The sequence below is a fragment of the Patiria miniata genome, unplaced genomic scaffold (assembly GCF_015706575.1).
Source record: "Patiria miniata isolate m_02_andy unplaced genomic scaffold, ASM1570657v1 HiC_scaffold_3, whole genome shotgun sequence".
Lineage (NCBI taxonomy): Eukaryota > Metazoa > Echinodermata > Asteroidea > Valvatida > Asterinidae > Patiria > Patiria miniata.
The window spans coordinates 32,789,523-32,807,896 of record NW_024037069.1 but is presented as its reverse complement, the minus strand read 5'-3'; the positions used below and the strand labels follow the sequence as shown (position 1 = coordinate 32,807,896).

At 42.1% G+C, this 18,374-nt stretch overlaps 1 protein-coding gene across 35 annotated transcripts in view; it reads right to left on the bottom strand.

Moving 5' to 3' along the window:
* LOC119737677 (mucin-17-like) overlaps positions 1–18,374 on the bottom strand; it is a 51,691-nt gene that overhangs the window by 7,127 nt on the left and 26,190 nt on the right. For 23 of the 35 annotated variants that reach the window (XM_038212207.1, XM_038212200.1, XM_038212206.1 and 20 more), the window contains 9 exons: positions 17,850–17,963; positions 17,526–17,642; positions 16,237–16,350; positions 15,741–15,857; positions 15,425–15,541; positions 14,244–14,357; positions 11,955–12,074; positions 3,479–10,588; positions 126–1,736 (listed from right to left, as the gene is read on the bottom strand). In XM_038212207.1, coding sequence (XP_038068135.1) covers positions 126–1,736; positions 3,479–10,588; positions 11,955–12,074; positions 14,244–14,357; positions 15,425–15,541; positions 15,741–15,857; positions 16,237–16,350; positions 17,526–17,642; positions 17,850–17,963 — 9,534 coding nt within the window. The remainder of the gene's footprint in view (positions 1–125; positions 1,737–3,478; positions 10,589–11,954; positions 12,075–14,243; positions 14,358–15,424; positions 15,542–15,740; positions 15,858–16,236; positions 16,351–17,525; positions 17,643–17,849; positions 17,964–18,374) is intronic. The other 12 variants (XM_038212213.1, XM_038212205.1, XM_038212190.1 and 9 more) reach the window with 8 other exon arrangements.

Here is an 18,374-nt window from a genome sequence, read left to right as displayed (position 1 = left end):
AATAGACAACTAATTCCTGGTATCCTGAGTGAAAAGTGACTAAACACTAATGTCAAAAGAGATAATAGAAACAATTCTGGAATTAGAGTGTGAACTGACTTTACCACTGATAGATTTCAACTCACCGGTCGGCTGCGATGTTGTAGGGGTTTCGCTCTCGGTCACTATGGTAACCAAAGCAGCATCTGGCTGTGTACTCATCACCGTGGCAAGTATCTCCACCTCATCCTGTGCGGCGATCATCACAGTTATGTTGACAGGACTGAGGATGAGAAGTCGCAAGGAGGAGCCTTCCTGAGAGGAGGTAGTTTGCTGGATTTGCACAGCACCTTCTTTGAAGAAGCTGACATTGAACTCAGCGAGCCCACTGACATCTACAACAACTGAGGCTGCTGATCTTGCGTTGATGAGCAGAGAGGTTTGAGAAGGTCCCATGATCTGCAGAGATCGAGTGGTGTTGACAAAGACGACTGGTGTCGGTGAAGCAGTTGGGGGCATCATAGTAGGACCACCAACGATGAAAAGATCCACCAGATTGGAAGAGCTTTCCTGGCCCTGCAACGTCACACTGAAGGAAACATTTCCTGCTTCAATTGTGGGCAAAACAAGATCTGCAGTACTGGCTGCTGAAGTGGTGAAATGCATGACATATCTCTCTGGATTTCTCAGAGTACTGATCACAAAATTCCTGGCCACTCCCTGAGGGGTTGTCTGCACGCTTATGCCCGTCACCTGAGCTGGATTCATTGTGTAAATGACGAAGGAGATATTTGCGGGTCTGTCCAAAGAGGCAGAAGCCTGAACTGTAGCACCTGCAGGCACACTGAGCATTCTTGATATTGTAAAGGAATCAGATGGTCCAGCTGTGGATGGTGCTGGTGTGGATGGAGTCGGTGTGGATGGAGTCGTTGTGGCTGCAGGTTGAGTAGGACTTGAAGTGACTGCTACCTCTGTGGAGTTGTCGCTAAGCTGGACCTCTGCTGAAGAATCTGTTGTTTCAACCCGGAAGGAAACATTTGCAGCTTGTTTCAACGTTGCAGAAATAATGGTTAAGGCTGCACTGAGGACTTTGAATCTTACAATTTGTGTATTTTGGATGTTTGGTGAGTCACTATCCAAATCTCTCAGCAGCCCCTGAGGGACTGTCAGAATGCTGATTACTGTCGTCTGGCTCGGATTTGGGATTGACACACGGAACTCAAAGTATGCTGGACCATCAGAAGAGGCAGTGGCCTGGACTTCAGCCGGCCCAGTTGTGGCCAATTCTCGGAAGAAGTTGCTCAGTGGAGCTGGCGTGCCTTCTTTAGTCGCCATGCCAGTCGTAACAGATGTGGTTGGGGCAGATGTTGAGCTGACGGGTTGAGAGATGTCCACAATTTCTGCTGTGCTGGATGAGCCCACAGTCTCCACGGTGAGGGAGATGTTTGCTGGAGCAAGCAAGGTCAAGAAGAGGGTCGTATTCGATGCAACAACAGTCATAAACTGGAAGGAGAAGGCTTCTGGATTGTCGCTGTAAGAAACGCGGTAGTTCTGGGCTGACCCCTGAGGGGTGGCCGTAACAGTGACTCGGGTGTTTGTGCCGGGGTTGGGGACATTAATGACCAGAGAATAATTCCCTGGACCAGGAGTTGAAACTACGGCATTGAATGTTCCAGGTCTACTTGTCATCAACTCTCTAACAAGAGTTACCCTCTCTGAGCCAGATGGGACTGTTGATGGTACTTCTGTTGTTGGCCCTGCATTTTATTGAGGCAGACAATCAAATTCTGTTGGACACAGATTGGTAAACTATGTACCTTTAGAGGTAAAAACGCAAAAGCATTAAACAGCATTACTAGATACTTTGTTCTTGTGGTTTAGTGATACCTATCGTTTGCATTCAGCTCTCGTCCTTGAGAGAGAAAATGTTTTAATTCAGTAACTTATGCTGTTACTAGTGCCTATCTTTCCAGGGAAAAACTTGAAAGAGGGTTGCAATGCGAAGCATCTACAGATCTACTTTGGGTCACTTATATGAACAGGAACGTAACTGGAATGGACTTGAATCTCCGTCAACCAGGATACATGGGAAAAGTTGCACTAGCCATTACTTTCCATTCTTTTGGATTTGAGTTACATTTTTTTCAGATGTGCTTTGCATGGCACTAGTTTCCCTTCGATTGATAAATCAGTTTCTTTCACCAGAAAAGAAATCATCTGTATCCCATTAATAATTTGACATCCAGCTATATCAATATACTTTTTACTGTTGTCCCCATTTTAGATCGTAGGCTAAGTCGACTGCAGTGAAGAATATAAATTTAACATTCATTCTGTACGGACCTTTAATCAGGCATCTTTTGCGGCTCGCCTACTGAGGCCTAATTATTTGTCAATGATACAATTTTCGAAATTCTAATTACAGTGGAACCCTGATAAGAAGAGCATGTTACTACAACATGAGCATGCTTATAACAAGGAAAATGTTGGGCCACAAGTCTTTGTTTTTCTTTGTTTTCCTTTGTTATCCATTGCTGATAATACAAGGTACCTGTTGTAACAAGGTAATTTTTAAACTCCCGAGGACCTTGTTATAGAGGTGTTAGACTGCTTCGTACAAACCCACCTTTATATATAATAATAATAATAATAATACAAATAATTTGGGAGGCTTATCATCCTTACTCACAGCTGGTATGCTAAATTGCAAAGGACGCGGCTACAACGTGGTCGGGCCGCTGGCATGTAAAGGCGCTTATGGCTGCCGGCCACATTGACCCATATATGACCACAGAGCACAGCCTGAGATCGATAGTATTTGATTTTTCCGGAGGAAAACTGGAGGGCCCGGAGAAAAACCCTCGTGGCACAGGAGAGAACCAACGCACAACTCTACTCACATGTGATCCGCGGCCAGGATTCGAACCGTGGTGAGAGGCAAGCGCTTTACGCACAAGCCACCCATGCCACCCCTTTACAAGTCCAAATCATCCATGCCTAAATCATGAAGCCCAAGCGCACAAATCAAGTAAGAACATGCTGCATGGAGGGCCTTTTGAGGACCTGGTCTGGCCACTGATGTGGCACATTAAGCCCCACACACAGTGAAAATGCATTCTATGACCAATTACCAAGCTACTAAAACCTCAGTTCACATTGCGCGCCCTGTACATAAATGATTCTTTACCTCCGAGAATGTAAACCTCTTATTTTGGGCTAAAGGATGTCCCCATGTCAATCTTGATATTTAATCTGCTGAGCTACCAGTACCTTTCATTTCTAATAATTGCTTTTTCAGATGTAGTTGGCTTTTCTTGAATTTAAAAAGCACTTAGGTAAAAACTTGGTAACTAAATTCCTGTGCTAAATGAAAACAGGTTGGGAAGTTTTTTTAGCAATTTGTTCAAGACTGAAATTCAGCCAAGAGCATTTTCCAGAATTCATGATGAAAAGCATCACTGAAATGAGCACAGTATAAAGTGTTCTAACTCTCACTTACCGACTACATTATCTGTGACCTCCGGCGCTGTTGTTACATCGGCGGTGACCTCTACGAGCCGGCTGACGTAATCACCCTTGGTATCAACCTGTAAAGAAATGTTGGCTGCATTCGTCAGAAGGACTCTCACAGTTGTGTTAGCCGGTTCTGGAACTGTAATCAGTATTGCCACAGAGCGCCCATCAGATCCGATGAATCTTGTTACGCCGGTTGAAAGATCAGCTGGTTGAGTCACGATGCTCACATCAACGTCTGTTGGGTTCTCTGTGAACACAACCAGGGTGAGGATGGCCGTGTCGTTGGTGGCAGCATAAGCTTCTACAACTCCACCTCTGTTGGTACTCAGCATTAGAACAGATCCTGGTGTTTGAGTGGGAGAAGGCACAGTCACTCCAATATCCATTACCTCCACAAGGGATACAACACTTTCAAGGTCTGCTGTATCAACCTGCAGCGAGATGTTTGCTGATTCCAGTAAATTCATTATTATGGTTGTGTTGACATCATCCGATGTTTTGAATGTCATGGTCAAGGCTGCAGGGTTATCACTTATTTCACGCTCTACATCATAGGAGACATTCGCTGGAATGGTATTCAGGGTGACATCGGCAGTTTGACCAGGATTCTTAGTGTATATGACCAGTGTATAAGTTGCAGGACTAAGAGTTGACACAGAGGCTCTCACAGTGCTGTTTCCAGTGGTGCTCAGTGATCGGACAAATGATTCCGCAACTTGTGGTCTGGAAGTCATCCGAACAGTAGGATAAATGGTTTCTGAAGTCATCTTGGGCTCAGTTGGAGAGACTGGTGTCGATGCCGAGATCATTGGCTGCATGGTAGAGCTAACTGAACCCTCAACGATAAATTCGATAGTAGGAGATGGATCTTCCGTTTCTGTTGTAAGAGTGATGTTGGCCGATTCCAGTAGGGTGATTATAAAAGTGGCCTTCACTTCTTCCGAGGGCCTGAGGATAATCATGAGGGCTTCTGGGTTATTACTTCTCATAATCTGTGGGAAACAGGCAACACCAGGAGGGTCTGCCTCAAGCCTTACGCTTGCAGTCAACGAGGGGTTTCTGGTGTGTACAAGAAGAGTATGAACTGCAGATTCTCTCGCTGAGGCACAAGCTCTTACAGTAGTGTTGCCTGAAGAGTGGAACGTTTCTGTGAGTGTCCGAATGCTTGGTTCAGTAGACATGCCTGTTGAGACCGTTGGTTGGATGGTTGAGACAATGTCAGTGCCTTCGGAGAGCTTGAGTGAAATAGACTGATCGCTTGTGCTCACTGTGAAGGAAATGTTTGCCGATTCCAATAATTGTATGGTTACTGTTGTATTGACACTCTCTAAAGTTCTGAAACTCATCAACACTGAATCGAAGTCTGAGCCCCTGAAAATCTGTTCATCATACGCAAGACCAACAGGATCCGTTTCAATAGTGATATTGGCAGTGTCCGCGTTCCTAGTGAATACCAGTAGGGTGTAGTTTGCAGGTTTTTGGGTTGAGGCAAACGCTGTTACAGTGGTGCTTCCTTCGGTCCTCAAGAGTCTCGTGAAACTTTCAACGACTTCTGGACCTGTTGTGACCTCTGTTGAGACAACTGGACGCATTGTTGACATAGCGGTTTCTTCTGCAAGGACCACTTCACTGGACTGATCTGCTGAGTCTACTTGCAACGAAACATTTGCGGATTCAAGCAAGCTAATGATCAAATCTGTGTCAACAGACCCTACGGTTCTGAATGTCAACATAAGTGCCTCAGGATCATTACTTGTGCGACTCATTACTTCAAAAGCAGCTCCAGAGGGTACTGTAATGATGCTCACATTTGCAGTTTCACCTGGGTTTGTGGTATATACGACCAGTGTATAGTTTGCAGGACTACCTGTAGACGCAGAGGCTCTGACGACTGTAGTCCCTTGGGTGCTCAAAAATCTAATAAAGCTTTGTACAACCATTGGTTCAGTGGGCATTTGTGTTGAGACTGCTGGCTGCATGGTTGATGATGTGCCCGTCTCTTCCACGAGGATGAGCATACTTGACTGATCTTCTGTGTCAACTCGGAAAGAGATGTTGGCCGATTCAAACATATCCACAAACACAGTTGTATCTACAGCTCCTGATGTTTTGAAGGTCATGGTTAGGACTTCATCATTTGTGAATGGCATTATATCAAAGGCAGCTCCACTTGGTATTGTCACTATGGTGACATTGACTGTCTTTAGTGGATCCCTAGTATAAACCACAAGTGTATAATTCGCCAAACTTGCTGCTGAGACAGAGGCTCTTACAGTGGTGCTTCCTTGGGTGCTCAAAGTTTTCACCAGAGGCCCCTCCACTGAAGAAGGTGTTGTCATCATGTCTGAAACAGGTACGGTTTGCGACACCACAGTAGAACGGGGAGGAGTAGCTGGTCCGGATGACATAGTTGATGCCATGTGTTGGGATGTCATCTCGTCTGTACCAGTACCACGCCGTGTTGTCATTGGTTGGGACGATTCTCCAGGTTCTGGCGACATTGTTGCAGTCACAGAGGAGGATGGTCTCATGGTCTGGGATGTCGGACCTGTTGCTGGGGACATTGTTGCAGTCATTGAGGGCGATGGCTGCATAGTAGACCCAGAACCAGTATCTTCTTCAAGCTCTACGATGACAAAAGGATCAGCTGTATCAACTTGAAATGTAATATTTGCAGACTCTACCAGGCCGAGTACCAAAGTTGTGCCAACAGCTTGTGAGGTTGTAAATGTTGTCACAAGGGATTCAGGGTCATCATCCATATAACCTTCAATATCATACGCAACTCCGGCAGGGTCAGTCTCCAAAGTCACATTAACAGATTCTGGGTTTCTTGCATAAATTACAAGGGTGTAGTTGGCTGGAAATCTCGTTGATGCAAAAGCTTTCACAACTGCAGGCCCTTGAGTGGACAATGACCTTATTGTAGTTTCCACAATCTGTGGTTGGCTTGTCATCATAGGTTGGCTTGACATAGAAACCTGTTGGGATGTCATCTTATCTGAAGGGCCCATAGTTTGTGATGTCATCATCGGCTGAGATGCACTTGGCTCTGGAGACATTGTTGCTCCCATAGAGGTTTGTTGTGATGTCATCCGATCTGATGGACCCATGGTTTGTGAGGTCATCATGGGCTGAGATGCACTTGGTTCTGCAGACATTGTTGCTCCCATAGAGGTTTGTTGTGATGTCATCTGATCTGATGGACCCATGGTTTGTGACATCATCATGGTCTGAGATGCACTTGGTTCTGCAGACATTGTTGCTCCCATAGAGGTTTGTTGTGATGTCATCTGATCTGATGGACCCATGGTTTGTGACGTCATCATGGGCTGAGATGCACTTGGTTCTGCAGACATTGTTGATGTAGATGAAAGTGGCTGCATTGATGTCATGTCACCGTCAAGTGCTAACATAACTGCACTGGATGGATCTGCTGTGTCAACTTGGAAGGTCACATTCGCCGACTCCAACAGGCTGACTATAACAGTTGTATCAACAGCCTCTTGGGTTTTGAATGTCATTGTAAGCGACTCAGGATCATCGTCAAAGGAGATAACAGCGTCATACATAGCACCATCAGGGTCTGTCACATAGCTGACATTAACTGTTCTCTCTGGGTCTCTAGTGTAAATGACAAGGGTATAATTGGCTGGATTTATTGTAGATGCAAAAGCTTTTACAACTGAAGGCCCTTGAGTAGACAATGACCTTACTGTAGTTTCCACAATCTGTGGTTGGCTTGTCATCATAGGTTGGCTTGACATAGAAACCTGTTGTGATGTCATCTTATCTGATGGACCCATAGTTTGTGACGTCATCATGGGCTGAGATGCACTTGGTTCAGCAGACATTGTTGCTCCAATAGAGGTTTGTTGTGATGTCATCTGATCTGATGGACCCATGGTTTGTGATGTCATCATGGGCTGAGATGCACTTGGTTCTGGAGACATTGTTGCTCCCATAGAGGTTTGTTGTGATGTCATCTGATCTGATGGACCCATGGTTTGTGACATCATCAAGGTCTGAGATGCACTTGGTTCTGCAGACATTGATGATGTAGATGCAGGTGGTTGCATTGATGTCATGTCACCGTCAAGTGCTATCATAACTGCACTGGATGGATCTGCTGTGTCAACTTGGAAAGTCACATTTGCCGACTCCAACAGGCTGACCATAACAGTTGTATCAACAGCCTCTTGGGTTTTGAATGTCATTGTAAGTGACTCAGGATCATCGTCAAATGAGATAACAGCGTCATACATAGCACCATCAGGGTCTGTCACATAGCTGACATTAACTGTTCTCTCTGGGTCTCTAGTGTAAATGACAAGGGTATAATTGGCTGGATTTTCTGTGGATGCAAAAGCTTTTACAACTGAAGGTCCTCGAGTAGACAATGACCTTACTGTAGTTTCCACAATCGGTGGTTGGCTTGTCATCATAGGTTGGCTTGACATAGAAACCTGTTGGGACGTCATTTGATCGGAAGCAATCATGGTCTGTGACGTCATCATGGGCTGAGATGCACTTGGTTCTGGAGACATTGTTGCTCCCAAAGAGGTCTGCGGAGATGTCATCCGATCTGATGGACCTGTGGTCTTCGAGGTCACCATTGGCTCAGGGGAAGTACCTGGTTCTGCAGATATTGTTGAACCCACTGTAGGTTCTACTGTCATTGGTATGGTGGGAATCACACCCGTGAATTCAGTTAGGGTCACAAGAGCTGATCCATCAGTAGTTTCAACTTTAAAAGTGATGATACCTCCTTCCCTGACTGTCACAAATACTGTGGTGTTAGTTTGAGTGAATGTCTTGAATGTTGTTGTCAATGCATCTGAGGTTTCACGCTCGTTATCATCCATGGCTGCTCCATTTGGAATGGTGCGAATGGACACATTGGTTTCGTGTTCAGGACTGACCTTGAACCGAGTAAGGGTATAATCTGCTCTACCCGAAGTGGAAACGAAAACCCTATATACCTGTCCTGCCATTGCAAACACTGCTTTATCGAAACTGTACACCACAGGATCTGTTACTAAAGTTGGCTTAGTGGTCACCGGATAAGTTGACATTGGCTGAGCTGTTGAAGATGCTCCTGTGTCATCTGAAAGGATAATAACACTCGACTGATCTGCTGTGTCAACTCGAAGGGTAATATTTGCTGACTCCAACAAGTTCATGAGTATAGTTGCATTAACAGCTTCCGATGTTCTAAATGTCATCATTAGCGCTGCTGGATCCATACTGACGTAACGCATCACATCAAAGGCAGCTCCATCAGGAGATGTCATCAGGCTAACATTGGCAGTTTGACCAGGGTTTCTGGTATATATGACCAGTGTGTAATTGGCAGGACTAGCCGTTGAAGCAGAGGCTCTAACAACAGTGCTTCCTTGAGTACTCAGAGATCTCAAAAAGCTTTCTACAACTGTCGGCTGCATTGTTGATAAAACTCCTGTATCTTCTGCAAGGACCACTTCACTTGACTGATCTGCTGTGTCAACCCGAAGAGAGATATTTGCCGACTCCAACAAGTTCATGAGTACAGTTGCATCCACAGCTTCTGATGTTCTGAATGTCATTGTAAGGGCATCTGGACTGACACTGACATGGCGCATCACATCAAAGGCAACTCCAGAGGGTGATGTCATCAGGCTAACATTGGCGGTTTGACCTGGGTTTCTGGTATATATGACGAGCGTGTAATTTGCAGGACTAGCTGTTGAAGCAGAGGCTCTAACCATAGCGCTTTCTTGGGTACTCAGATATCTCAAAAACATTTCTACAACTCCTGGCTGCATTGTCGATGAAACCCCCGTATCTTCTGCAAGCACCACCACGCTTGACTGGTCTGTTGTGTCCACCTGAAAGGAGACATTTGCTGAATCCAACAAGGTTATGAGCAAATCTACATTAGCAGCTTCTGAGGATCTGAATGTCATTGTCAGTGCATCAGGATCAAAACTGATATCACCCATCAAATCAAAGATGGCCTCAGGTGGTGATTGCATCACGTTTACAAGGGCATTTTGACCTGGGTTTCTGGTATATATGACCAGTGTATAATTTGCAGGACCAGTGGTTGATGCAGAGGCTCTAACCACAGTGCTTCCTTGGGTACTCAGATATTTGACAAAGCTTTCCACAACGGGTCTGGTAGGCATCTGCGTTGACAAAGCCTTTTCTTCAAGTACTATGACATGTGAGTCATCCAGAGTGTCAACAATTAAGGAAATATTTGCCATTTCCATCAAGTTCATGGTCCATGTTACATTAACAGCTTCTGAAGTTTTGAACGACAAAACAACGGTATCTGGGTTCTCCATCGTAACAAACTGCACGTCATAAGCAGCGTTGCCAGGAACCGTATCGAAGCTTACATTGGCAGTTTGATTTGGGTTACCGGTCACTATAACCAGGGTGAAGTTTGCAGGGCTTGTGGTTGTCACGGCTGCTTCCACAAGGGCACTTCCCGTTGTACTCAGAGCCCGCATGAACCTCGTTGTAACACCTGGTGATTGGGTCGAACTGACAGATGGCCCCCCGGAAACCACTGGTGTCTCAGTTGTTGGTAATGTGATGTTCAGTATTCCGAAAGCCAATGCGGCAGTGTTCTCAGCGTCCACCGTTTCAACCACAAGGAACATATCTGAGGGTTCCATTGTAGAAACCACTATTGTAGTGTATGCCCCTGCAGATGTGGTGATAGACAGGATGATAAGCCCGATTTCAGTTTCATTGACTATTTCAGCGATTGCATTCTCAGGAACTGTGGTGATGACAAAATCGGTTGAAATGGCAGGGGTGTCTGTTTCTACCAGAAGGTCGATCCGAGCCGGCCGCTGGGTGTACACAGTGATCGTGGTGTTTGTGGGTTCAGTTGTGGTGAAGAAATCTTCAATGGACGTGACGGGAAGTGTTGTGGCTTCCATTGTTGTCAGCTTGACATCGATTGGACCTTGTGTCTGACTTGGTGTGGTCACTTCCGGTAAAGTAGATCCCTGGGGTTCAGTTGGCATAACCGCTGGCGTCGTCGTTTTGCTGATCGGCATGGGCATTGTGGTAGGCTCTAGGGTTGTTGTGGGTGGACCTGCAGAGAAACAAACAGACCAACAGAGGAAATTAATAACATAACATTTTTGGGGGAAAATCATCACAACACTCACCTTGAACCCCCTCCCCTCCAAGGTTAGAAATAAATACTAAGCAATCATGTATCTACCATGTAGCACTTGCTGTACATTACACCTGTACATTTTAAATAGTGGCTGTCAAAGTCAATCACAAGTCAACCACCAATAGACAAGCACCAAGTCAAGTGACGAGCTATGCAGTGAATTCCGACTGGACTTACGATTGCCTCCTGATTGACTTGGTTACACCTCTGCCGGTCAAGCTTGTCCGCACCGAGCATTCACTACATCTATATGTCATAATCATGTAGCTCAGTTTTCAGGCAAAAAGTTACTAGTTGATGGTGTCAATGGAACTACTGAAACTACTCATAGAAGATAAACCCACATTTACTTCGGTCACAGACAACAATAGACTTGGAACAGTACTCCGCTGGGTACTTAATCAACAAGAGAGCTAGCATAGCAATAACCCTTTAGCACCAAGTTGTATTAAATTGTATTTATAGTAAGTAAAGTCTGTCCAGAGCCAATATGGCCCATCAGGCCAGATTTTATCTCCGGTTTCATTGGCATGAAGCGACTGAGAATATTTCTATTCCCCCTGGATGGGATGCCAGTCTATATTGCAGGTTACTCCCCAGCTAATGCCGGTACCCATTTATACTCCTGGCTGGAGAGAGGCAAGTGGGGGTGACGTGGCTTGCCCAAGAACACAAGGTATGGCCATCAGCTGTATTCGAACCCCTGACCCTCTGATCATGAGCCACGAACCCTAACCAGTAGGCCACACTCCCCTATTACATTACCTAGTATGTACTCCTCCATATTCAATACCAGTGCCAGGGCAGTTTGAGACTGTATGGGGACTAACAGGCCAGGTGGTTTGGGGCAGTATGAAAACTAAATTTGTCAAGGGATCATTACCATTTCCATTACCTGATGCCCTACTGACTAGGGTTGATATTGACAATTTGTTTTTTGAAGTCTGAAAATTGGATGAAAGGTCTGAAAGATGCATTTCTTTTCATACGTATACAGTCGACTCTCGTAAGTACAAACTCTGTTAATACAAATTCTGGTTATAACAAACATAAAGCCTTGGTCCTGACTGTGCATTGATGTGCAAAATGAATGAGACTGATGTTCCTCTTAATACAAAATTCTGATATAACAGACAATTTGGCTAGGTCCGAACGAGTTTGTATTAACAAGACTCGACTGTAATGTCTTTCTCCCAGATTCAAAGGTCTGATTTCAGACTGAAGACTGAAACATCTAATGCCTGCCGATTGTTTGTAAAAACTGCAAACGGCCACAAACCTGTGTAAACTTGACAAATAACCCCTTCGTAGTTTTCAGCGCAGGTGCACAAACCGTAGAAGTCATAAGCAACACATGTCCCATCATTCATGCAAGGAAGAAGGGCACAGAAGTCAATTCCTGCAATGCAACAAATACGTACAAACGAAATTAACTGGATAGACTTTCTCAGATTTCAGAGCCAATATGTGAGGTGTTCAGGCAAAATGAGACGGAACTGGACACAGGCCGTAGTTGAGGAAAATGAAAAAACAGAAATAAGGTGATTTTTTTTAAACTTTCAGATTGATTGATATTTGTAATCTTTGATATATCTACTGCACATACTTTAAAGAAATAGTACAACAATTGTGGAATTAAAATGTTTTTAAGGAAACGACAGCCATTTTTTATTTTCATGACTACAAAAATCGAAACTTTATTAAGGCCCTTTTCCTCGGTTTTACTTTTATGACATGTCAGCATGTGCAAACTTTAAACAGCCATAACGTGTCCAAGAAATGTCCGAGTGAAGTTCGGGGGCGCGGATCCAGAGGAGGGAGGGGGTTTGGGGGTCGAAACCCCTCCCCCCCCCCAGCTCTGACTACAAATATTTTTACAGAAATATATTTAAAAATAATGTGAAACACCCCCCCCCCCCCCGCCACCCCAAAAATTATGACATTCATACCAGTAATAAATGTCATCTGGAACTCCCCTCCCCCCCCCCCTTTAATTTTACGGAGGCCAGGTGTACGGAGAAAAAAACCTGTCTATATTTCAGCATTGATTTGCCGATGAAACCCCCACCCCCCACCCCTGCAAAAAATCCTGCATCTGCCCCTGTGTAAGGAGAAATACAAGCAAAGCCGAGATGAGCCACTAGAACCTTTTAAAAATCGAACACATGATTGGTGATTCTGATGCAAAACTTTCACCTGTTCACTGTTTGATATTTTCTGCATTTTGGTGGATAAATCGCCAAAATTTTGTGAAATTGATACGACTTAAAAATATGTCCCTCTCTGGGTTTGCAAGATTTGTAGACTAAATACGGATATTAAGTTAAATAGAATGTGGATTCCTAAATAAAGCATTCACTGAAAGGTTCACACTAAAAAAAAAAAAAATCTGATTTGTCAAAAAAACTGCAGATGAGGAGATCTTTTAAAATTGTGTAAATTAGGATATTTTGTGCCAGAACTGTGATCACTTTGATAAAGTTTCTCTCAATAATAAGGTCGTCGCCTAAAACAGGCATGTAACTGGGAAGTCACAAAAAAAGAGGAAATTCAAATCTTTCCAAGACTTTGTTCAGTGTTTTTTCTATTTTCAATGACACACATGGGAAGTGAAAAAGAGGAAATCAGCTGATCCGAAGAAAAGTTGCATGCCTGCTAAAAATAAAATTAAACCAAATGTACAAAACCTGTTCCAGTACAGATTTCAGAAAGCTAAAGGGTCTTACATTTGGCAGTTTGCCTTCGCTCTTAATCTTTCATAATCACAGACTTGTGTACACAACAAGAATGTTCACATCCGCCTTTTTAAATCTTTTGCATTACCACAAACTTTTAGTGGGAAGGTTACCCCAAGCATAGACTGAGTTGTGCAAGTCGCACAAAAGATGTGATCCCAAGCGTGGTTTACGCAGCTTCTTTGAAACCAATTATAAAAGCTGTTTGTTGTTGCACTTTTGCTAAGTGTTATTGACCATGAGTAACGGTTCAAACCGTACTTGAAAACTACTAAATGGACAAAAAAAATTTCAAATGATGACAATTTTTGGAAAGTACAATGCACTGTGAACTTGCAATGTTGTCAGTTCCGTGTGTATTGGTTTTCTACTGTAAAAACAAACCTTATTATTTAATAAAATGCTAAAAATATGTTCAGTTGTTCAAAAATTCTAGTCCATTTCAATAGTTCAAATGAAATTAAAAGAGAAAACAAAAATGCATGACTAAGAATGAAGCACACTTTTATTCACTCTATAAAGATTTAGAGGGAATTACCAGTATTAAACACTACAGATACTTCTCCAAAATCGTGTATCCCTCAGATTTTGTACCTTAGTGGTATTGGGGAATTTAAGAGTGAACACAGTGTCTTCTTCATTCTGATTGTACGGGTCACATCCAAAGATTTGTATGCTCCAAAACGCTCAACTCACTTTGTAAGACAAGTGTAGAAGAATTCTTTGTTTTTGTTAATTGCCACATTCATTTTCCCTTCTAATAAACACTTGGAAAGTAATTTCATCTCATCTTTTATACAACAATTAATTTGATTCTGAGGTTCAATTCTTACTGTCAGTGCAGTTGGTTCCTTCCCACGGGAAATCACATGTGCACCGATACCCTCCAATTTCATTCACACAGGTTCCGCCGTTGGCACAGGGACTATCCAGACATTCGTTTACATCTGGGCAAAAATGAAAGTAAAGTGATCAATTGAGTAACAATTTTGTAATTGAAAACCTTAGAACAAGAAGGGCCAAACTTTACTGGAAATGATGTAAAATCAAGCAGAGAATCCACTGCCTTCAGTAGTATAACAATGACATACAACCCTGCTTAACTCAAAACTCTGCTTAAGTCAAATTTAGAACCTGTTCCCTTGAGGTTTGACTCATCAAGATTTCCGAATTGGGACTATTTCCATGAGTGTATTGGTTAGATACCCCCCAAAAATATCAGTATTGGATTATGGATTTGGGTCCTGCTTTTAATAGCACACAAGGAAGTAGATATGCTCAGGCAACTACTAAATACATGTAGTTTGAACTTGTTCAACAGTTCATGCACTTTTGAGGTTTTTCAGCATGCACACAGTCAGAGAAATAACGTCGCATTGGCACAATTTGTTCATGCAGCATTCTACTACACAAAGGGGCTCAACTGCCTTTTTACAGGAAAGGTATGAATAGCCTTTTTAACTCTGTTCTTTCATCATACAGTTTTATTCCACAAGGCAATGGAACCACGGACCGTTTCAATTCTATGAAAATGTTAATGGCAGAGTTTCAGAGTCCATGCAAAAGAACATCAACAGTGCACTTGAACTATCAATTTCTGCAAATATAGCCTGAAAAATTGCTGGCAAATAATGTACAATGTTCGCATGCATTAAAGTCCTGAATTTCTACACGCCCAAGGACAATGCTTTGTGTTTCCCTTTGTCCCTGTAATATAACACTCTCCCATAGACTAAGCACATAACCGTATGATCGAGGACCGTTTTCTATAAAAAAAAAAAAAAACAAGCTTGAGAACCAAAGGGATCTTTTGTTCTCCCTTTGTGTGTCTGTCCTCTATCATAATACATTTGAAAAAGTCGGATTTCCGATTAAAATTGGTAAAAGTTTCATCTCTGCATTGCATTCAACGTGTCCTGCGCTAAGTCCAAAAACAAATCACACTCACGTCCTTACTTACTTTCATTTATTTTATAACTCGTATGAATCGATGCATGTCTTGCGTTTCACTTACCAGTCTCACAATCAGTCCCAGTGAATCCTTCCCTACAGAAGCAGACATAGAAATCGGTTGAAACATCAGTACAAGTTGCTCCATTCATGCACGGAACACTCATGCATGGGCGGATTTCTAAAATACAACCAAATAACGAAATATTAGCAAAAACGCTGATGCTATCAATCATCTACTATTTTTGTTTGGGGGGGGGACATTTCTTTCAATTTTATACGGTACAATTTATGGGTTTTTCCCTAAGATATCATTCCTCGTCCTAAGATATCATCCCTCGTATGGATCAATGCATACATTGGTATTGCATTTCACTTACCAGTCTCACAATCAGTCCCAGTGAATCCTTCCGCACAGAAGCAGACATAGAAATCGGTTGCAATATCAGTACAAGTTGCTCCATTCACACATGGATCACTCGTGCATGGGCGGGTCTCTAAAATACAAACAAACAAACAAAAAACATACATACAGTCGAACCCTGATAAGAAGAGCACTGTTAACTTAATACAAGGTCCTGCTTATAACAAGCAAAATTTTAGGTCCCAAGTCTTTGTTTTCCTTTGTTTTCCAATACTGTTAATAAAAGGTACCTGTTATAGCAAGGTAATTCCTTAAGTTGGAAGGACCTTATTATAAAGGTGTACATCCAGCATCTACACAAAACTTATACTTTTGGGGCGACTTTTTTTTCAATTTACTATATACATGTAATTTCTGGTTTTTCCCAAGATATCTTGAAATGAATGCAGGGTAAAATATATGACCTATTAGAAGAAAAGCACTAAATTGTCCAATGATTCTACAAATGCTACCTGTTTCGCAGTTGACACCAGTGTAAAATTCCGGACAGACGCATGAATATTCGTTAAGCATATCTTCACAAGTTGCGTCATTCATACACGGATTGCTGGCGCATTCGTTCATGTCTGGAAAAGAAAGTCATCAAAAAGAATGCATTTATCAGACAACAACAGACAAACATTCAACTTCAAAGATGCATTCCTCAAGTTTTACCCTGGAAAAGTAGATTCATTTTTTTAAATCGCTTTGTTCCTAGCAATATAAAAGTTGCTCACTCTTGAAGGAGACATTGAACGAAAAATCCACCAACGTTAAGTTACTTAATAACATACATTATTATTTCATCTGTTAGATATGTATTGGGGAGTAGGGCTTGGCTGGAACTGTATAGTATAGTTGCTCTTAAAGGGAATATACAACATTTGCAACATCAAAAAATGAAACTACTAAGTTTTTACAAATACCTTGAGGATGTTGGTAAATGACAGTCTAAAGCATCCTGTAAAATTATAGCACCTGGTGTGAAGTCATTTCAAGAAAATTGTATTTTTGTGTACATTTCCAATGTCGGTCGGCCGACCACCATTGGAAAAACCTAACTATTTTTCAACTTCTGCTCCAAATTTACCATTTTTTTTTTTTCAGTCCAAATTTTGTTTGCTTTTAGTTTACATGTTCATGAACGGGTGCAGGCCAGCTAGACTTGCTCCCTTACCTTACAATGTTCCGGCATCAAAAATTTGATCCATTACATCTTTAGTGGAGTCAGGGAACAAGACTACTTGAACATGTTTTTCTTAGTTTTTTTCAGCATTTTCAATCACAAAACTTCAAACTTGTCAGTGTAACAATGTTTGATCTGTTATACTAACCCATCAAAATAGTTCATTTCTGAAAATTACAGTAAAAGCCAATGATGTACATTCCCTTTAAACCATTAGTGTAATTTAATTATCTAATATATGTTATGTCTATTTTAAGGTTTTTAAGGACTATTAAGATAACTTTTACACTTTTTTAAATTGATGAATTGTACACTGTGCTACAATTCGCTTTATGAGTTTGATAATAAAAAATACTAAAATAAAGATTTAAAATAACAGATTTTTTTTTTACAAAGTTCAAATATTTTGCAGTTCGACAACAATTCGACCCTTGCAGGATCAATTCACTTGTGTGAAAAATAAAATCCCTTTTTCAAATTGAAATCAAGTCATTCATTGCAGGATGTTGGGATTTTGTGGGTATGAAAGTGATCAAAGAATTCAATTTTAAATTTCTAAAGTAAAGTTGGGCTTACCAGATTCACAGTCTTGTCCAGTGTACCCTGCCTGACAGATACAGGTGTAGGAATCAATGGAATTGTCCATGCATGTTGCTCCATTCATACACGGCCCACTCCTGCATGGGCGGATTTCTGAAATGAAATAAATAAAAACATAAATTAAACATAAACTACAAACAAATTATACCACAAAAGATTCAATCCGTGAAGAAAATTTAAAGGTACAGTTTTCCCTTTCTGATTTTTCTTCAATGAAATAAATTTTTAAAAGTGAAATGTCATTATAACTATCAGGAAGGAAAAAACAATGGGAATATTAAAAGAAAAAAATGGAAATACCTGTTTCACAGTTGACACCGGAGTAAAATGCTGGACAAGTGCATGAATATTCATTAGGCATATCTACACATGTTGCATTATTCATACACGGATCACTGGCACACTCACTTATGTCTGTAAAGAAAAGGAATTAAAATTTTCAATGCAACTTTCATGGAAATGATTTCATTGGCAAACAAAATAACTCTACTTATTTTAAGCAGTGTTGTAGGACTGGAGTCAAGGACTCGGACTCGAGTCACATTTTTCGTGACTCGGACTCAACTCGAGTCACATTGGAAAATGACTCGGACTCAGACTCGACCATGATGACTCGGACTCGAGCTTGGTGACCCGTGACTCGAGTCACGTATTTTCATCAGAAGAAAAAACATAACTTGGGGATGGGAAGGTATCATTGAGGAATAATGTTTGGGTTTTTCATGGATGGGAATTAAAAGGAAAACACATTTTGGGTCCAAGCAACATGTACACACACACACAAGGTAAACTATAGGATACACTGGGATTCAGTACTTAAAAGAT